Raw genomic sequence first — 20824 nt, forward strand, 5'->3', positions numbered from 1 at the left:
TTTGTTTAATACCATCCTTCCTGATACATTGACGTATTTACTCAGTGTTGGCTGCCATTTTATCGTCAATTATAACTTGGTTGGTCTAATCTTTTACGGGGCCTGCCGAGGCTTTTGTCTTGGGATTACTTCTTATAGGCATACAAAAAACTTGGTATATTTCTTAATGTTCTGAGGAAATTTTCTTTCATAGCTGCTTTTGGCTGATCTGATTTCCTGGGAAGGTGAATTTAATTCCCTTTTGTATATCTCATATCTCTAGGTGGTTCCTTCAGGTGGATTTGATACTTTCTCCAGAGTTTGGACATAGTAACAGATAAGAAAAGTACAATATGGTTTGGTAATTTTTATTCGATAAAAATTTACGAACACAGTACACTTTATAAAATACTATTTCACATGCGAGTGAAAATTAGTAAATTCTATTACTAATCTTTATATATATTTAACAAGAGAATCCAATGGAGTGAAATTGCTACTATGTCATTCCCAGAAAATATGTAAATCTGACTGAGAATAGTGTTAATTTTACATGCAACCATTGTTATGTATGTTAATCGCCTCGTTCGGTCAACCAGATTAAACACTGTTAGGTCTGGCCAGTAACTGGATGGGTTTCCGTAACACTAGTTAGTTTAGTTCATTTATTATGCATCCCATACTCATCTTGTGGGTGGTAGTGAAAGGGTTACAGAGGCACATAATAGGCTCAGGGACTGAACCACACAATTAATTTAGCTAAACAACTTACAATCTTGATGAGCTAGTTACAAAATTCAGCATAATTCGTCACATCAACAATGGGTTCGAGATCGACCACAAGTACAGTTTCTAAATTAAGCAACTGACATATGTGGAGAGTTAGTGTCACAATTGATATGTTTGTCCTGCACACCGCCCCCCATCCAGTGGGCAGCGGTGGATAGGTTACATTCACTTAGTTACTACCTACAGTTAGCAAACTGGGGATATTTGGCTAAAATTTTTGGTAGCAGATCATTTTGAATGAAATATTTACACATCGTTGGAACATTGGTTATAGAATTGTCTCTGAATTCACGTATCTTTTCGCGCTCCATCGCATAGTGACGGAGGGTGTGCGAATAATTTTGTTGACACAGTTTACATTTGGTCAGGTCTACATCGGCAGATAATGAGAATTCCCAGAGATACTTGTTTATTGGATGAACCATAGATGTGTGGCTCCTCTTGCATGATAGTATGATCACTGACAAGGAAATTCAGGTATTTTCTGTTCGCCATTAACTCATAATTTCGACACTTGGAAAACCCTCGGGTCTCGTAGTACAATTGGCTTCGCCATCGGCTCACAATCAGGGATCTCAGGTTGGATTCCTGGGCGGGACAGAAATGGTTGGGAACATTTCCTTTATGAAGATACAAATTAAAATTAGTTAGGTAAACAAAGACATCGGATGGAAGGAAACGTTCTCCATGACGTTTCTGTCCTCCTGCGACAATCAAACCCTGGTACAACAAAGTATAAATAGGAAATCTTGTGTTTTAGCAATAAAAACACACGGTGCAAAAATTACAATCACAAAAATAAATCGTAAACAATCGTAAAAAAATATGGCGGGCATGAGTTCTATGACCCGGGGACGCCCCAGTCCTGCTTGACGTGGTCGGCGGCCTTCTCGGCGATCATGATGGTGGCGGCGTTGGTGTTGGCGGAGACCACGAGTGGCATGATGGAGGTGTCCACCACCCGCACTCCAGACACGCCTCGCAGCCTGTGTACGACACAACAACACGCCTTCAACACCCTCCTTATCATCTCACTACACTCCAGTCGCTCTCTCTAATATCTCAACGTCTACTGAGCTCATTAGACGTTGAGATGCAAGTCTCGTCCTAACCACACACTCAGACCATATCCATATATTAAAACATTGATTGTAACCATGATATATATTTGTGCTTCAGCCTACAGTTTAGACCTATTGTCTTATGTATGATCCTCTGTCCTGTGAATACCAGTGACAGTGAATACCAGCATTATCTTCACTTTAATAAGACTATCAAATTCCTCAGATTAGGCAAAATTGTAATTAATTTTGTCAATAAAGATGTTAATAATAATAATGACAAAGTACTCAGGATGTTGTTTGCTGTTTAAGATTCGCTACCTGGAACAAAAAGTTCCAAGTAGCAAGGGCTATGGTGAGCCCTTCAGTACTCAGGAGAGTGCTAAAGACTCGGTGTAAATGCTTTACATAAATCTCACAAACACACGTGTAGGTTTTTATCCTATGTTATTATGTCTGTAAGAAGACATTACCATTACTTATTGCACCAAATATTATTTTATACCGGACTCTTCGTTCACTGATTACTAAGTCTCCCCACATGAAATCTTCTTTTACATTTATTCTAATTATAAACTATCATCTATTATCGCTTCCGCTCATGACTTCCCGCTGCTGAAGACCCCCTCAAGACCTGAGGGCGTGAAGACCCACTCATCCCAACCCGTAGCATCGTCGCAGTGTCCCACAGCAGCGACCATGACCCCAAGAGTCTCACCTGAGCCTGTGGTCGACGACGGCCAGGGGGTCCGAGGGCGGTCCCATCCTGCAGGTGCCGGCGGCGTGGTAGGCCGTGGTGGCCATGTGGCGCACGTAGCACTCCCAGTACTCGTCTGAGTACGCCTTCTCGTGCGCGCATCCACTCAGCACCTGCCGACCAATACGTGCCTTCAGAGTACCAAGTGTAGAGAGTTTCGTAGGCCAGACGATGGTCGGTACTGTGTACTTGTTATGTGCTGTCATCCACTGGTTAAGGTCGTCCAGTACTAGGTCATCAGCTGGTTAAGGTCGTCCAGTGCAACGTCATCGGCTGGTTAAGGTCGTCCAGTGTAACGTCATCGGCTGGTTAAGGTCGTCCAATGTAACGTCATCGGTTGGTTAAGGTCGTCCAATGTAACGTCATCAGCTGGTTAAGGTCATCCAATGTAACGTCATCAGCTGGTTAAGGTCGTCCAATGTAACGTCATCAGCTGGTTAAGGTCGTCCAGTGTAACGTCTTCGGCTGGTTAAGATCGTCCAGTGTAACGTCATCGGCTGATTAGGGTCATCATTGTGTTATTAGCTGAAGGGCGCGGTCGTCAAATGGACTGTCAGCCGCTGACTCTTGTCATTGTATGTGATGTCAGCTGTTGATCTAGGCTCGATGAACTGTCACAAGAATGTCAGCCAAGGGTTACGGTTGTCACAAGAACTGTCAGCCAAGGGTTACGGTTGTCACAAGAACTGTCAGCAAAAACCATAACAGTTAAAATTCCTAATAATAATAATAATAATAATAATAATAATAATAATAATAATAATAATAATAATAATAATAATAATAATAATAATAATAATAATATTATTATTATTATTATTATTATTATTATTATTATTATTATTATTATTATTGAGAGTATGTATGCGAGTGGTGTGGGCGGGGAGTTCGTGTGTGTGTGTGGGGGGGAGTTCGTGTGTGTGTGTGGGCGGGGAGTGAGTGTTGCGTGAGTGCTCACCTTATCATGAAACTTGGCTGAGTGGTCGGCGGTGAATGCTGGAGTCGCCCCGACCTTCAGCGCCAGTTTAATACCTGAAATAAAATGAATAAACTCTTAATTTAAATATAAATCTTGCCTATGAGTACAGAAAACATAAAACACCACCAAAATTATCGGCAGAAGCCTATACATAACCACACTAACCTCTGACCAAGGTGGTAACGTCATCCGGATGGCTGAAGAAGTTGAGGTTGATGAGAGGGTGATGGTGTGGGTGCGGGGAGGCGAGGGTGAGGCTGCCCCTGCTCAGAGGTCGGTTCAACACTGGCACCAGCGTGAAGCCCTCCTCGCCCAGGATGTCTCCGTAGTAGTCCTTGTACACCTGGCCACCACAGTCACAACGGGGGAAAAAATCCTAAGTGTTTGCTTACAACTCCCGTTTTATTTTAGTTTTTAATAAGTTGATTGAACTCATGAACTAGTCAACACGTGACTAGTCAACCCGCAGGGCCGAGTGAAATTATTTGCCAGACATTTTCATAATTTTTAAGGTAAAACTTTTTAACACTCCATTAAATGAATATGTTAACGACTGTGCGATTCACAACCCCCTCCGTAAAAAATTACAATATATTAGCACTTAGTTTGCTGGCAAAATATATATATATATATATATATATATATATATATATATATATATATATATATATATATATATATATATATATATATATATATATATATATATATTCGATGCATTTTTGTTTATGCATGATATGATTCTATGACACGATGACAGTCTTATGCCAAAACTGAACGAAAAAGGAACATGAGACCTGCATTGGTTAGGACCTAAAAATAATGATCTCACCCATACCTCATCCTTGTAGCCGAGAAGCTGCGGGGCGAGGAGGCCGCGGTCCTGAGCCGGGGTACCAGTGACAAGTGCCAGCTGGATCTCAGGCCATAAGGGGTCACCAACTGCTGATGGCACCCAAGCGTTCCCCTCTGTTCCTATTGGCGATGTGACCGGACCTGTCCATAGCATATGGATCTATAAATACATGAATGTATTTTCCTCTTGGGAATTTCATTCTCATTATGAAAAGTCTAATAAGTGAAAAGATATACACCTTCAATTTATTTAAAATAATAGAAATAGAAGTTAATTGCATGTAATTGTTATTCCTGGAACTTGTTAACAAATCCTTATGAGGCAATCCCTGGTGAAGTGGTTATGGAACTGTTTACGCTAGGAGTGGGGGGGGGGGGGGAAGGGGTGAGCCCTGGTAATGCAAATTCGAAATCGGGTCAAAGAGTTCTAATGTGATGTAAGGCCTGGAGACCATTCATTGTTTGTCTCTGTCTAAAATTGGAGTCCAGACGCATTAGGCTAGGCTTACCAATTTTCTAAGAGTAATTGCTGTTGAGTACGTGCCCAACAGGCACGTTAGCCTATTGGGCACGTTGGGCAGGGGGTTGGCGGAGAAAGAAAGAGAGCGAAAAAAAGACAATAATATTCCCAGTTAATATGTTGGTCAAATTTGTTATTTTATTTGCGTCTAAAAAAATAATTTAGCATAATTAAATTTGTTTTAAACTTGAAAATCTATTTTTTTTATTGAGTTAAAATTTATTTATATTATAGAATAACAGTTTGCAAAAAAAAGGAAGAGATTATCACTTACTTCACATAAAAGCATATGCATTAATAATTAAAACCATTCTGTCTCAGTTCTCAAAATTAAATTTTGTTATCGACTCGAAACCTATATATGCCAAACAAGCACAACACTGGCAACAGAAAATAACCATCGTCATTGACACATAAAGTTCTGATAAAATAAGCTAATAGCAAGAGTAGGAGCCAGAAGTTAAACTAGAGGTAGGTACACGATGCCACAATTCAATCATCATGACTCGCACCACCCCTCGCAGTCACCACCAACCCTGGGCGTTGCGGAGGAAGTCGTGGATGTTCTTCGGGTTGATGAGTCTTAAGAAGTTGAAGGAGGAGCCCTTTTTCACGGTCCAGACCAGGCCACCCACGGCAGGATGGTCCTGCAGGTTCTGGCCGACCCCGGCCACATCCGCCACAACCGGAATCTAAGGGAGCATCCCATAGAGGCCAACGTTGACAGCTTAATCTATAGATACGCGGCATTGTGTTTGTTAACGTCCATTGCTTAGTCAAAGGATGTATATAACTAACCAATGTACAACTAACCAACGTTATATATAACTTCCCCCCATGGCAGTGGCAATTACTCCACCGAGCGGGAAGTGTTCCAATACATATGTATAAGCTGTCCACATTTAAATATACATAAATATGCACTAATGATAAATAAATGCCTCATACTAAAAATAAAGCGCATTTGGTGTGTTGATAATTGACCATATAACAGAATATTGATTTTTTATATAAAACAAATTTCTGAACTTTGTTTCGGTACAAAATTAGGCGTAAGTTAGGTTATACCTATGTTGTAAGCTACTTATGGAAATAAATTATGGCAAAAGAGTAAGGGAATGGGTACTAACGCCATGCTGATGGAGATGTCCTGCAGGTCCTACACCTGACAGCAGTAGCAGGTGTGGGCTGCCAACAGCGCCAGCAGACAACACCACTTCCTTCAGCGCCTGTACTGTACGCACCTGTAGAACATCCACCGTCCTCTTGTATTATAATTATCTTCACAGAGAAGTACAACAGTTTGAGAGTAAACCCCCCATCAGTATGTCATGCAACTGAGACTATTTTTGGTATTTATATATAGCGAGCTCTATATATAATATAATATGTGTAATATTTAAAGAGTACATATGACTGGATGAGTATACGAATCCTTCACGAACAAAACAAAGATAACGCCTTACCTTGCCTCCCTGCTCGAAACTCACACCCACCGCTCTCTTCTCCTCGTTAAACAGTATCTGAAAACAATTAGGTATGTGAATAATTTCATTGACAAAAATGCCGAATGGAAATAATTTCTTGTGGAATATAAACTATTCTGAAGTATTCAGTGGACATATTTTCGCTGATATAGCCTCATTCAAAGTCAATTGTGTTCATATTATCCTAGCGCAAGTGAGAGAGGCAATCTCCCGATATTCTGAGGCGTTCATCTACTAACACCATCACAAATATTTGTCATATCTTGTAAAATTTCAAATATTTATTTAGCATTTATGAACTTATGCCCGATTAATTATGTAAGTGTACATTGGGGTAACAGGCAGAGATATAGATAAAAATGGACATGCAATTTGAATGTAACATTCAAACAGGGCAGCTCCTCGGTTGTAAGTCAAGGACGTAGACTACTGTGCTACAGTGTTGATCAATAATGACCTACCTCGGCATTTTTTCAGATATTTCAGAAATTCCTCGGCAGATTCAGATACCTTTCATATTTATTCCTAATATAACTAGTAATTTGAATAATACGAAAGGGCATATTAAGAGACAAAAATATATCCAGCCATCTATATTAAATATATATATATATATATATATATATATATATATATATATATATATATATATATATATATATATATATATATATATATATATATATATATATATATATATATATATATATAATGTTTTTGGTATACACTCGATGCACCTGCTGCGAGTGGTCGACAGGTGTGAGATAACGCTGCGTTGTTAACGGAAGTGTACCTTGACAACGTGGGCGTTGAGGGCTACGTGCAGGTTGGGACTGATCCGGGCTGCAGGCTTGAGATATCCGTCGTTCGTCGACCATCGCCGCCCGTTCCGCATGGTCACGTCAATTATGGAGAAGCCTAGTGGGGGGTACACACGTTGTATTAACACACGTCTACATATACATTGGGGTCGAGAGGCTTATTCCCAAGGGTTTGTGGAAATACAGACCAGTTAACATTGACGTTCCTCGGAGTAGTATACTTGGTCCACTTCTCTTTCTCATTTACATCAATGATCTTCAAAATGCCACTCCACACTCGAAGCCAGTTCAATTTGTTGATGACACAACCTTTATTTTTCTCCCATACTAATCTACTTATTTTGAATGACCTTTTACATACTGAACTAAAAAAAAAATGTGGCTGACTGCTAACAAACTCCCCCTTAACACTGATAAAAACGTTTTACATATTGTTTAATTAATAACAAGTCCACAAACCAAACAAACCTAAGAAGTAACACTATCCAAATCTTGAGCAAAGTAGATGGAAAATTCCTTGGTGTTCACATTGACAGCAAGCTGAATTTCCTTTGCTATATACGAAATATAAACAAAAAAGGTTATAAAACAGTAGGCATTCTCTCCAAAATCAGATCCTACATATTTCCCCTACCTTGATAGCTCTTTATTATTCCCTCATTTATCCATATCTCAACTATGGTATCTATGCCTGGAAATTTACAATCCCACATTTCTCCGACCACAGCACTAACAACACTACACGCCAGACATGACATGGAGCTTTTCGTCAAGAGCTTTAAAATGTTGAACAAGTAGGAAGATACTAAGCTAGATCACTTCTTTAGAAGGTCAACTAATAATACGCACACAAGGGGCAACAGCTTCAAGTTCAACCAACCACAATGGCGGGCAGTTTAAAATTCAGCTAGAAAAAAAAATCCTTAGGAGGAACGGAGAAGTCCTTGACAAGCCGACGTCTACCTGTTTCCGTCGAGGCCACTAAGAGTAGTACAGTCGGGTAAGTACTCGACTCACAATCTGGAATTTCGGGTTCAAATCCCGGGTAGGGCAGAAATGGTTGGGCACGTTTCCTATTTGCTCCTGCTCACCTAGCAGTAAATGTGCGTTTCCTGCCCGAAACGCTATGCGTGCTTTACAAGCATGTAAAAACTCTTGTATATATAAATACACAAATAAATAAATAAAAATTAAAAATAAATAGGTTCCCGGGAGTTAGTCAGATTGTTGTGGGGAGGATCAGTAATTCGACTTTGGAGGGGGGGGACTCGATATAAGCCTAACATTAAATACACACTGGCTGCCTGTCCCTCGATACAAAAATTATCACAAGAAATATATAATTATGAATTACTGTATATATTTCTTGTGATAAATGTTTTAAAAATTTAGGCTATCTACAAAAACCCGTTTCTATGATATTGTTTATGAAAGAAAACGAATATATCTTTACCGCTCCATCTGCCTCTTCTGAAGCAGAGCACAGGCATAATGAACTAATTAATAATTATTAATTTTTAATAACTAATAACAATTCGTTGTGTTAATAATAATTCATTGTGATCACTCCAAGATAGAGTTACTGAGGATGGGGTCCTTAGCATGTGTAAAATAAAATTCACACTATTATTTTATCGTCATACTGTTATTCAAGAAAGCGCCATATATTTATGAGTAATTTAATACGGTCATCAGATTCTCGACGTTGTGCTCGGCTTAGGCTCGGCTACAAGTTCCTCTGAGAGTCTGCATCACTTGCTAAGTAGATCTGACAATTGTAAACGCTTTCAGCAGAACTGTTGACATTACCTTCCGTCAAAATGTTGACCAGACCACACAATAGTAGGTGAAGGGACGACGACCTTTCGGTCCGTCCTGGACCATTCTCAAGCCGATTGCTTCCGTCACAATGTTATTAAATGTGAAAAAAGTCGTAGAATTTGGAGATAATTCTATCACCAATGTTAAAGAAATGTGTATTACTATAAAAATAATGTATTGCCAGAAATCTTAGCCAAAAAATCGTTTTGTCGAGGAAGCCTAGTTTTATACTGTATATAAATTTACCTACATATTGTATAGGTCAATATATAGGACCCCAATGTATAGTATATATTGACCTTTCACTGTATGCACTCCCATAACAGATGCCTAACTTGGTACTAGTTATACACTTTGGTACTATTATGGATTTGGTACTATTCACTTCATAGTCCGAAACAAATAAGACTAAAAAAACAAACGTAAATATCCTAGGACTAGTAGAGCACATATATGTGCTATATTAGGCCTTAAGTAGCGTTTATTAGGCCTAGGAAGGTTTAATTAGGTTAGTTTAGGTTGTCTTTGCAACATAAATACAAAACCTTTTCCCGTTTGTCTAAATTCAATAGTAAAAATTTCTACTTTCTAATTATTCACTACTTCATATATGTACTATGGTCCTCATCGTTACTATTAAGTGATAACTAAACAGGAGGACTGGCTGTATATTCTCAGTGTATGTAAAGAACTTAATGATTTACTCATGACAAAAACAAAAACCGGAGATGAATATACACCGACAGGTGTTCCTCACTTTTTTGTATACACTGAGAGTTTACTTTAGTTGTGGACTATGTTCAGGACTAAAGTATACTTGTTCCATAGTCGGTCAGTAAGCAAGTGTTACGACGACCTTCATGTTAACTCCTCGAGGTTGATGATATATATACCTTCAGAACAGCCCCAGAGCAAATAAGGTAAAATGGTAGGCCTGTTATATTTTTGTCAATAAAAATATTATTATAATAAAAATCCTAATTATGAATAATTACCAATTTGTTCGGGACCGTTGGGGTCTATGACGTCAAAGCCGAGTTGCTTGCCGGCCTTGAGGAAGGACCAGGCTACCGGAGTGTTCCAGCGCTTGTTCTCTACGGTCAGGGGTCCGCCACGCCGTGGTATTTCTCTGCAACGTGTCCAGAAGTATAAGGTTATTTCCAACAAGAAAAATTAATGATTTTAACCTATCTCGTTCTTGCTTTTTTATATAGCTGTTCTAGATTGACATAGGCTATCGGAATTCGCTTGTTCTTCTGCTATGTTTAGTGGAAGAAGTAGTATGGAACATTAAAACCTGGGTTATTGTTTATTCGTAAATTAATGTCTCCTCTCTGAAAACTTAACCTTAGATTATTTTGTTTACAGCCTGAAAATTTCCCCTTTCCAAAATTTAGAAAATAATCTGTCATTTACACTTTCCTTAACTGGAGAAAATCCCTTCACCTCAGTACAGAGATTCTCCAAATCAGAAGAGATCCTTCCCCCTCAATATAGAGGTCCTTCACCTAAATAGACAGGGGTCTTCATCTCAACAGAAGGTCCCTAATTTCAAGAGAAAGCAATCCTTCCATTCAGAAATAGATAAATAAAAATTCAGGTACAGAAATCTCGTGGTGCAAATGGGCACAGTTTTTATCAAAGCCTGGTGCATGCTCGGCCGCGCAGAGCCTACAAATGTGTTAGCCGTGGAGCTTAGTTAATAAACTCCAGGACTAACCCATCCGAATCGCTGGTTTAGCTTATTAAATAAGCTCCATCATTAATCAGTCCTATGAGGCAATCGCTGTAGAAGTGGTTCTGGTATTGTGTACGCAGGGGGTGTTCCCTTATATGTTATGCCAAGTTCTCATGTCTGTCCACATACCTGTTTCGCTATTTAACACTCCTTAAAGTCCTCTGATTTCTTGAAGTACTTGAGGACGCTGTCATAGCGCCAGCCGGGGTTGCCTAGCGCCTCCCAATTATCGAAATCTCGCCGGTTGCCACGGACGTGGATCATGGAGTTGATAGAGGAGGAACCGCCAGCCGTGCGCCCCCGGGGGTATGGTATACTCTGGCCGAGGTAGGGGTCCCATAAACCTTGTAATCACATAGCCAAATAAATGTGCAGTGAGACAGTCTCTCAGCGGTGTTTAAATTAGCGACCATGACACCTTATCACACCAGCTGTTTGAAGAATTTTAATTTAACTGCTAATTGTAAATTCCAAATATTTCTCAACTTAATCGTTAATAATCGTTCGTTAATAAGGCAGACTACAGCACTTGTCTAACAGTAAATAATGGTAATATCAGGAGTCATTGGAATGCAAAGTAAAATATTAAAAAAACGAACATATACAAATAGGCTGATATCCCTTTACACAATTTGGCGCCGAGGCAGGAAGGGCGCCAGCAGTCACTGTTCGTCATGGGGGAGCGTAGTTGTGTGGTTTGCGTCTCTGGTCACCCCCAACTCTACAAAACTGGTTTGTTAATGAAGAGATGTTCCCTATTCTCCTTTGTAGTAAGTAATATTGCATGTTGAGAGCTACTGGTGTTAGTAGTAGAGTGTAGACAGATAAATACTGTGAGCTATGTGAAGGTTGGATCATTTCTCACCTAGTTGTGCTTGCGGGGGTTGAGCGCTGGCTCTTTGGTCCCGACTATCAACTGGTGTACAGGTTCCAGAGCCTACTGGGCTCTATCATATCTACATTTGAAACTGTGTATGAAGTCAGCCTCCACCACATCACTGCCTAATGCATTCCACCTGTTAACTACTCTGACATTGAAAAAGTTCTTTCTAACGTCTCTGTGGCTCATGTGGGTACTCAATCTCCACCTGTGTCCCCTTGTTCGCGTACCCTTCTTGCTGTGGCCAAGTGGCCATGTTAGCACCTGGAGAGTGGCTGATAGTTAGAGAAAGATATCTGGGTTTTATATGTATTTGTGAGGTGATCCTTGAATGTTATTTGACATGTAGGATGGCTAGGCTATAACTTTTATTGTTCAATAGAGTTGTGCTTCCTTGGAGAATTTAATATTTACTGTTGCTTTTAAGTTAATCCTATTGTATTTATTAAATAGTTTAGTGCACTATATGTGTACACACACTCTTGATGGAATACCCGGCTGTGGCCAGTCACCGCAGATCGACCTGTGGTTTTTATGTCTGTCTCTGGCTTCTTATCTCTGTCTGCGTGTTTATTGTCTGTTTCTCACTCTTTTTGATTCTGTCTTCGGGTCTCTTTCTCTGTCCGGGTCGACCCGGTGCCCAGGTACGTTTGGCACTCGTTGAAGGGGTGAAGGATAGATGAAATTGTAATAATCTAAGATGAGGTCTGATAAAGACCTTTTGTGCCCTCTGTAATGCTTTTGCGCTACCGCTCACAGGATGAGTATGGGGTTCACAATAAACTAGCTGCCTTCGGCGGCAACAATCAATAAAAAACAATCGTTGAAGGGGAGGAGTGTAGGGAGGGAAGGGGGGTAGTTGTGCTACGCCTGGGCCAGGGTGAACTACCGGCCCGGTAGCTTTCCCTCCACTCTCACCCCCCACCCCTCCCGGCTCTCCTCTATTACAGCTAATAACAGGCAACCTAGCACAACAGAGACATTTTAATTTATAGGTATAGAGATATAAATACACCAAGTCTGAATTATTTTAAGAGCAAAATAACTTCTCACATTATTTTTGAAGGCTTTAAGCGAGTATTTCTGAGGAGTGCTACGGAAGTTCCAGTCGACGTCGCTCTGGAACAAGGCGACGTTGAGGGCTGGAACCAGACTCTCCGGAGGCTGCTGGCCGCCGGCCTCCAGCAGCAGCACCTTCCACTCCGCCACCTCCGCCAGCCGCGCCGCCATCACGCTCCCAGCCGACCCGCCGCCCACTGCCACACACACATATTAATTTACCTTCAACTTCTGTAGACAATCATGCATAATGGTAAATGTAACATCAGCGATAACAGTGTATTTCACGATGACTTCAGTTCTCCCATTCTAAGCCCCACGCGTCATGATATTCTCTTAAAAAACTAACAGGTTCTAGCACCTGGTTTAAATTCCCAAATACACATAAGCGACTCGTACCAATGATAAAGTCGTAGGCCGGTGAGAGGTCGTGGGACTGGTCGTGGAGCTGGTCGCCCGCCTCCCGCAGCAAGGACGCCACCAGCAGCCGCAGGAGCGCTGCAGGAATCATTCGCAGCGCCCCCGATAACTGGGTCATCTTCCCTAGCTGCTTCCTTCGTTCTTTAAAAAATCTTTGGTCCCCCTTCGCTTCCTCAGTCGCTCCTTCACCTGCTGTGACGACTCTTATATCTTCCCCGGCCGACGTCACAGTCTCCCTGCAATGATAAACCGTTAAATATAACATATTTTGTCTTCACATGCTCATTGTTTTGTGTGCTTACCTAGCTGCACTCGCCTAGTTGTACTTGTGGGGGATGAACTACAGCTCTTTGGTTAAGTTTCTGAACCCTGCTCTTGGTTACCGCCTGCGTGTTTGCTTTTAAGTGCAATTATAATATTTATTAGAGGTGCCTAAATCTATTTCTGGAGTGCGTGAGGTTATCGCGTAAGCATTATCAGGGTGAACAAGACTCACCTTCCATGCTTCACGCGTGCGCCCATCCAAACTTTTCCTTCAGGGCGGCAATGGCAAGCATTGGGACGGCAGGAAATGCAGCTGTGTAATCACCTTATGTTAATGTACACACCTGTACCCACCCAATAATGGAAACATCTTTTTCGCGGTGAGGGATTGTGTGCTGCGACGATCTCAAACAGTATTGTCTGTAGGATGCCGCTGACCTCATTCCTAAGACGCTCGATTTATAATCAACCTGTCTTTTTCTCCCTCCATCCTCACCCTCTCCCTCATCCCCACTCACCCACTCCCCCACTCATCCTCTCCCTCACTCCCCATTCATCCTCTCCCTCACTCCCCACTCACCCTCTCCCTCACTCCCCACTCACCCTCTCCCTCACTCCCCACTCACCCTCTCTCCCTACTCGTCCTCTCCCTCACTCCACACTCACCCTCATCCCCCTCTCCTCACTCACCTTCATTCCCCTCTCTCCTCCCCATTCCCCTCCTGTGCCCCACACCCACTGACATTCCTGTCCTACGCTGCGCCTTAATTTAATAATAAAAACAAAACAAAAATTCGCTAATAAATAAATTCCTAACTGGAGTTTTGTCGCAGGTGATAAGACAGACAGTGTTCGTATTTGTGCATGTTTTTGTGCAATATTTATTTGGATACCTGTTGTTTGGTGATCACACATGCTCTGTTTGTTTTGTTCATCCGGAAATGACTTGCCGATAGGCTATGTGCATGATATTAGCAGCAAGGGAAGGACTGGTCAGTGATCTAGCGTGAGAAATGCATAGATTAATGAGGAACTCGACATCAGTATGCGCAAGTTCACCCTTACAGTCACAGGACAAGAATACTGACCTCATGAGCACTTCGAAAATTCAGATGAGCCATAATGTGAGGAAATATTTCTTTAGTATGAGGACACTATGGGAGTGCACAATAAACTACCGCTCACGGGTTGAGTATTGGGTGCACAATACCAAACTGCTAAGAGGATGAGTACTACAAGCACAATGAACTATCGTTCACAGGATGAGTATTGAGCACACAATATAAAACTGTTAACAGAAGGAGTATGGGGTGCACAATAAATTACCGCTCACAGGATAAGTATGGAGTGCACAAACTACCACTCACAGGATGAGTATGAATGTGCACAATAAACTACCACTCAGGATGAGTATGACTATGCACAATAGGCTATCTATCACTCAGGATGAGTATGGGGTGTATGATAAATTACCACTCAGGATGAGCATGGATGTGCTCAATGAACTACCACTCACAGGATGAGTATGAATGTACACAAATTACCATTTACAGGATGAGTACGGATGTGCACTGCCACTAACAAAATGAGTATAAGTTATCAACCCAGACGCCGGTTTGATTGGCTGGGTACACAGGAATGTGTACTCAGGTAGACACACCTGGTTTGTGTAGTGTACTTTGGTAGACACCTGGGCTATGTAGTGTGCGCTGGTAAACACCGGGGGCTGTCTGTACTGCGTGCTCTGTAAGACAGGTGCTGTCCAGCAGGGCGCTCTCTGTCCCTAGTGAGCCATCATTGGTTCTAACTGGTATTTATCATGGGGATTGTACCGGAAAGAGCGCGTATCAAACCCTTCCCAAGACAACCAATGGTGGTGGTGGGGAATACGTAGATTAAGCATTGAGTTGGGAAGGCCAATCTTTACACTTGTTAACACACTCTGCCCCGCCCGTAACACGCACACGCATGTACGGACGCATGTGAGCGCACACTGACACGCATTGAACGGACAGCACTCGTAATTATAAGGGCCCGGGTTACATTCCCGGCTGAGTCAGAAGCAAATGGTCAGGGTTATTAAATATGATTGAAATTATTCAGAAATTTTTCACAAAAAATTATATTTATTACTATAAATATTCCAATATTCATCACTGTTTGTGGAGTGGACAGCCGTGATGTTTGTGCATTGTTAATCGCCTAAAGAGGGACGTTGTTGTCTTGCCTATATACTGAGTTCGTTACGGCTGACAATCCCCAAGTGGACACGTGAAGGCGTAGACAACGTTGGTCTCTTTCAAGGCCTTTTTCTTGGTGTCGAGATAATTCTTTACTTGCAGGTTGGCGGTTTTCTTATTCTTATAATATATTGTTAGTTTTATCTTTTGGTTGACGTCAGTTGGGGTAACGTTCCTCTCAATGATCTCTTTTAGGGCTCTTTCCTCCGTTTTGTAGGCCGTGGAAAAGAAGTTTCTGTAGAACAATTTCATTAGAAGAACGGGTATTGTGATATGGGTTGTTCCGTCGCCTGTTGCACACCTCACCACCTTCCTTTTTATGATGTCTTCGACATAACCATTGGAGAAACCATTATTAACCCAAATCTGCCTTATTCTACATAACTCCTCATCCACCTGCTTCCACCCAGAGCTAACAATGGGTGGAACAATGCACAAACAATTGTACATTAATAATGCACAAATAATTGTGCATTAACAATGCACAAACAATTGTGCATTAACAACGCACAAACAATTGTGCATTAATAATGCACAAACAACAGAGCTCCATCAAGGAACATATAATCGCTACACACAACGAGACGATCACCAGGAATATTTTGACGAGCCACACGGAAATAATTGATAGATACAATGACAACAGACGATTTAGACATCAGTGAAGCGCCGCATATCAAGACATCTAGACCAGCTAATACACAGTTACACTCTACCCTCTTCAAGACCCCGGGCCAACGCAGAAGCTGGACCGAATGACCCTGCAAGCAACAGGAACGGAAGCAGCAAGAACATAAGCTGCCAACATGTAACATTCTATGTTAATACATTTAATACTTTATTAATATCCCCATGTAATGTCATTCATCCATATGTCACCTAACCACCTCACCATAAGAGGATATAACCAGACACTAAGTACAGTAGAGCACCCACTCCTGTGCCAGGTAAGTCCACTACGGGCTCACCATAGCCCGTGCTACTTGGAACTTTTTGTTTCCCAGTAGCTGAATCTTAAACAACAATAACAACAACAACACAGTAGAATTTGTCTTTGAGGATGTGAGGTGAGACTTTATGAAACACATCACTAGGCGTCAGACGAAAATAAAAAGTAAAAATGAACTTTGGAGAGTTAATTTTTCAACTTCCTGCTTCAGTGAAGAAAAACATAAGGACTATCGAGAAGATTCGTACCAGAATAATAAATCTAAAACTTTCTGTCGTTTTCAACGAAATATGTTGAAAAGAAAGACTGCTACCAATATATATATATATATATAAACATATATTCTGTAGCAGATATTTGTATATGAAATCAAGTTATAATTGGATGTCTTGTCACATTTATATTTAAAGACAATTGTTCCCCTTGACCTTCATCAGTCACAGATCTACCTCGTTCTCTTTGTTTTTGCCTTGCGTTCTTAACTTTGCTACCCACTGGTCTCCTACGGTGTGTGTGTGTGAGTGTGTTTCAACACACAATGTTAGTGTGTGGACCGGAGGAATAAGCTGAGAGGTCCAGATGGTCTGTGGGTATCCTGATCTGTCTGTGGACGTCCTAACCGATCTGGGGACGTCCGAATTGTTCTGTGGTCTCCCAGATGGTTAGTGAGTGTCCAGATTGAATGATAAGAACACCTGATAGAGTACATGACATTGACACAGAATATGGCATTGGTGCATCATTTGACACCTCTGCATCATATGACACTGGTGCAACAAATGACACTGGCGCAACTTATTACACTAGCGCAACACATGATATTGATAGAACATATGACATTGGTGTCAGCGTTTAACACATTGTGCTCTGACATTGTCCTGAGGATTGTATGACTCCAGCATATGTCACAAGGCCACCCGCCCGTTGCTACAAAATGAAGCTCGGTTCCTAGACTTGAAATTCCTGTGACTTCCTCACCCGAGCTTCCGCTTTGGTGACTCAATGAGTCAAGTCTCCAAAACTTGCTATGTAACCCGAATATTGGCTAAGATGAGGCTGCCATGGTTTACAGGAAGAATATCTATTGTAAAAAGCTGCTAATGAAGTTCCTTGGCGGTGGTCATCTCAGTAGTCTAACCCAGTAGCTCAATCCATTAGTTGAACCCAGTAGTTCAACCCAGTAGTCTAACCCAGTAGTTCAACCCAGTAGTCTAACCCAGTAGTTCATCAACCCAGAGTCTGACCCAGTAGCCCGACCAGTAGTCTAACACTAGCCTAATCCAATAGCCTAATAATTTTGGCCATCTTACAACGTTAAAAATAAACTCACCTGTTAGTTTAGTCTGTGTTGATGGGTTATCACTGATAACAAATTAAATTTTCTCAAGAGTTTCCAAAAACGTTAATTATTATTATGCATATTTACACTTTTAAATTAGCGGAAACTGATGATCAGGACGTTTAATTCATCACGTTTTGAAAGCATAACATTAAGTTTCACACAAACACCGAGTTAACAGAACCTTCTATATTTTTTCAATAGCGGTGAACACAAGGAGCCAGAGTGAGGCAGCGACGCGTCAAGGCGTGCTCGACAAGTGACTGCTAGAGACGAACTGGCCACCCTTGGTAGGTCTAGGTACTCCGGCTCACGCCCGGCGCTCACCTAACCCTGTCCCTCACCTTGGCAGAGTGCTTCCTGCTTTCTACGCGCGACATTCACCTAATTATAAAGTCCTTGTTATTGGTAGGTCTCTACGGATATACTGTGTATATATTTGTGTCTCTACGAAGTCTTGTATATATATATATATATATATATATATATATATATATTATATATATATATATATATATATATATATATATATATATATATATATTACAACAGTTTTGGATGAGATGAAAACAAACTTTCAACACAAGACAGAACACGAAACAGTGGGTATAATATTTTGTAAGTTAAAGGGAAGAATGGAAGTAACTGAAAAGGGCCTATTGGTCCATATTTCTTGAGTATATATATATATATATATATATATATATATATATATATATATATATATATATATATATATATATATATATATATATATATATATATTGGTGTATACTGGCAGCAGGTTTTCCTTTAAACATGTCTCATTGAATATGACCGCATATTCTGTATTTACTACTGATTTAGGGCTTCTATCCCTCTAACTATTTTCTTAGCATCAGGGCTTAGCTGAAAGAGTTCTCCAAAACTCATTTTCGTAATTTCAAGGTGAAGAAAAAAGTTAATTACTATAGAATATATATATATATATATATATATATATATATATATATATATATATATATATATATATATATATATATATATATATATATATATATATATATACACACACACACCATACACAACACAGGCTTCTTGTCCCTCGGCAAAACGAATTATGTATACTACGTCGCATCCCGACTCACGACCCCCCCCTCGTTTTGTCTCATGCTAGTCTGTCTCTCACCCTGATTACTTCTCATTTTCGTGGTCTCTCACCTTGGTAGTATCTCATTCTAGTGGTCCTCACCTGGGTGTCTCTCACCATGGTGGTCTCTCACTCTGGTAGTCTCTCATCCTAGTGCAAAGTCTCTTTGGTGATCTGTAAGAGACCTTGGTAGCCTTACCCGGTCTCTTACCTTAATAAGTCTCTCACATAGTGATCTCTCATTCTAATGGTTTCTCACCTTGGTAGTCTCTCGCCTAGTGGTCTCGTACGTAAGTTAACGAAATAGCCTCACACCCTGTTAGTTTCTCACCCCTGTTGGTCTCTCACCCTGTTAGTTTCTCACCCCTGTTGATGTCTCACCGTGTTAGTTTCTCACCCCTGTTGATGTCTCACCTTGGTATTCACTCACCCTGGGCGATGATGTGTTATTAAACCGAATAACAACAATGATTCTGCTTCAGAAAAAAAAATAGTTAACCTTGTAGGAAATTCAAACGCTCCACAGAAAATACGTTGTTGTTGTCTGGGTGGTTTCGGCCACAAGTATGTACTTGCTTATTTGGGCTCATGTATTTGTACCAACAGGGGGTCGAGGATCAGCTCTTGCGCCCCGACTCTTCAGCTGGTCCTCTAATGCAATGACTCCTAATCTTCTTGGGTCACATGATCATGTGTAATTTTATAATTGGGGATGTGGGTAGGTAGCTTCTAGTGCCTCTTCTTCTAGTTAATATATTTATCCTATGACTTTTATACTGAAGAATTTTCTCACATCTATACGACTCCTTTGTATATAGTTTCCTCGATATCCTGAGACGAGTCTTGCTACATTCTTTTGAACTTTTTAAAAAATTTCCTTGTGTGCTTTTAGAAATAGGACTGCACGTCGGGACTGCATTATCTAGGACTGATCTCACGTAGGTGGTGTACAGTGTTCTGAATGTTTCTTTATTGACGTTCTTGAAAGCTGTTCTTATGCTCACTAGTTTAGGGTATGCTGCTAACGTTATCCTGTATATTCGACTCTGGCGTGTGATACCCAAGCATTTGGACTGGTCGGTATAGCAATGTATCGCGTCCTGCAAGTCAGTGTTTGATTCCCGACCTCCAAGTGGTTGGGCGCCATTCTCTTATATCCTTGTCCTCATATTCTTTCTCATTGCTATATGGACGTAGTAGTTTATACAGTTCTCCTGATAATTTTCTTGTCTCTGGAGTATGCCATGGTGTCATTTCTCCTCTAAGGGGTAGATAGATTCAATAGAATCTAATAGATTCAGGTAAGGTGTACTGTGTACGGTTGTTGGTGCACTCTGTAGTTCATCTTTGCATGGTTTGTTGGTGTCTTCGTATATGTAATTGGAACATCGTGTTAACATCTGCTGTGTATGTGTTACCGTCTGACTATTCCTAAAACGTCCACTTTCGTTTTATTAAGAATGCCACACCCATCTCCCTACCTTAGCTTTCGTATAATAATTACCTGACATACTCTTGGAAATATTGAATACACACACACACACACACACACACACACACACACACACACACACACACACACACACACACACACACACACACACACACACACACACGTGCGTATGTGTGTGTGTGTTTACTCCCCTAGGTGTGCTTGCGGGGGTCGAGCTCTGGCTCTTTGGGCCCGCCTCTCAACTGTTTTTTCACACTATTTATTCTTGTTTGTGTGTATGGAAG

General features: G+C 40.9%; 1 protein-coding gene across 1 annotated transcript; it reads right to left on the minus strand.

The window, feature by feature from the left end:
* Positions 1-333: 333 nt before the first annotated feature.
* Positions 334-18304, minus strand: LOC123759459 (glucose dehydrogenase [FAD, quinone]). Its single transcript, XM_069335256.1, is given in 14 exon segments — positions 334-1754; positions 2548-2699; positions 3545-3618; positions 3731-3908; positions 4404-4561; positions 5476-5632; positions 6071-6184; positions 6407-6463; positions 7221-7345; positions 10065-10196; positions 10933-11125; positions 12741-12943; positions 13146-13402; positions 17950-18304. Coding segments are annotated over 13 exon segments (1827 nt in total). The 5' UTR covers positions 13285-13402; positions 17950-18304; the 3' UTR covers positions 334-1609.
* Between the last annotated feature and the right edge of the window lie 2520 nt (positions 18305-20824).

The sequence above is a fragment of the Procambarus clarkii genome, chromosome 32 (assembly GCF_040958095.1).
Source record: "Procambarus clarkii isolate CNS0578487 chromosome 32, FALCON_Pclarkii_2.0, whole genome shotgun sequence".
NCBI classification, from domain to species: Eukaryota; Metazoa; Arthropoda; class Malacostraca; order Decapoda; family Cambaridae; genus Procambarus; species Procambarus clarkii.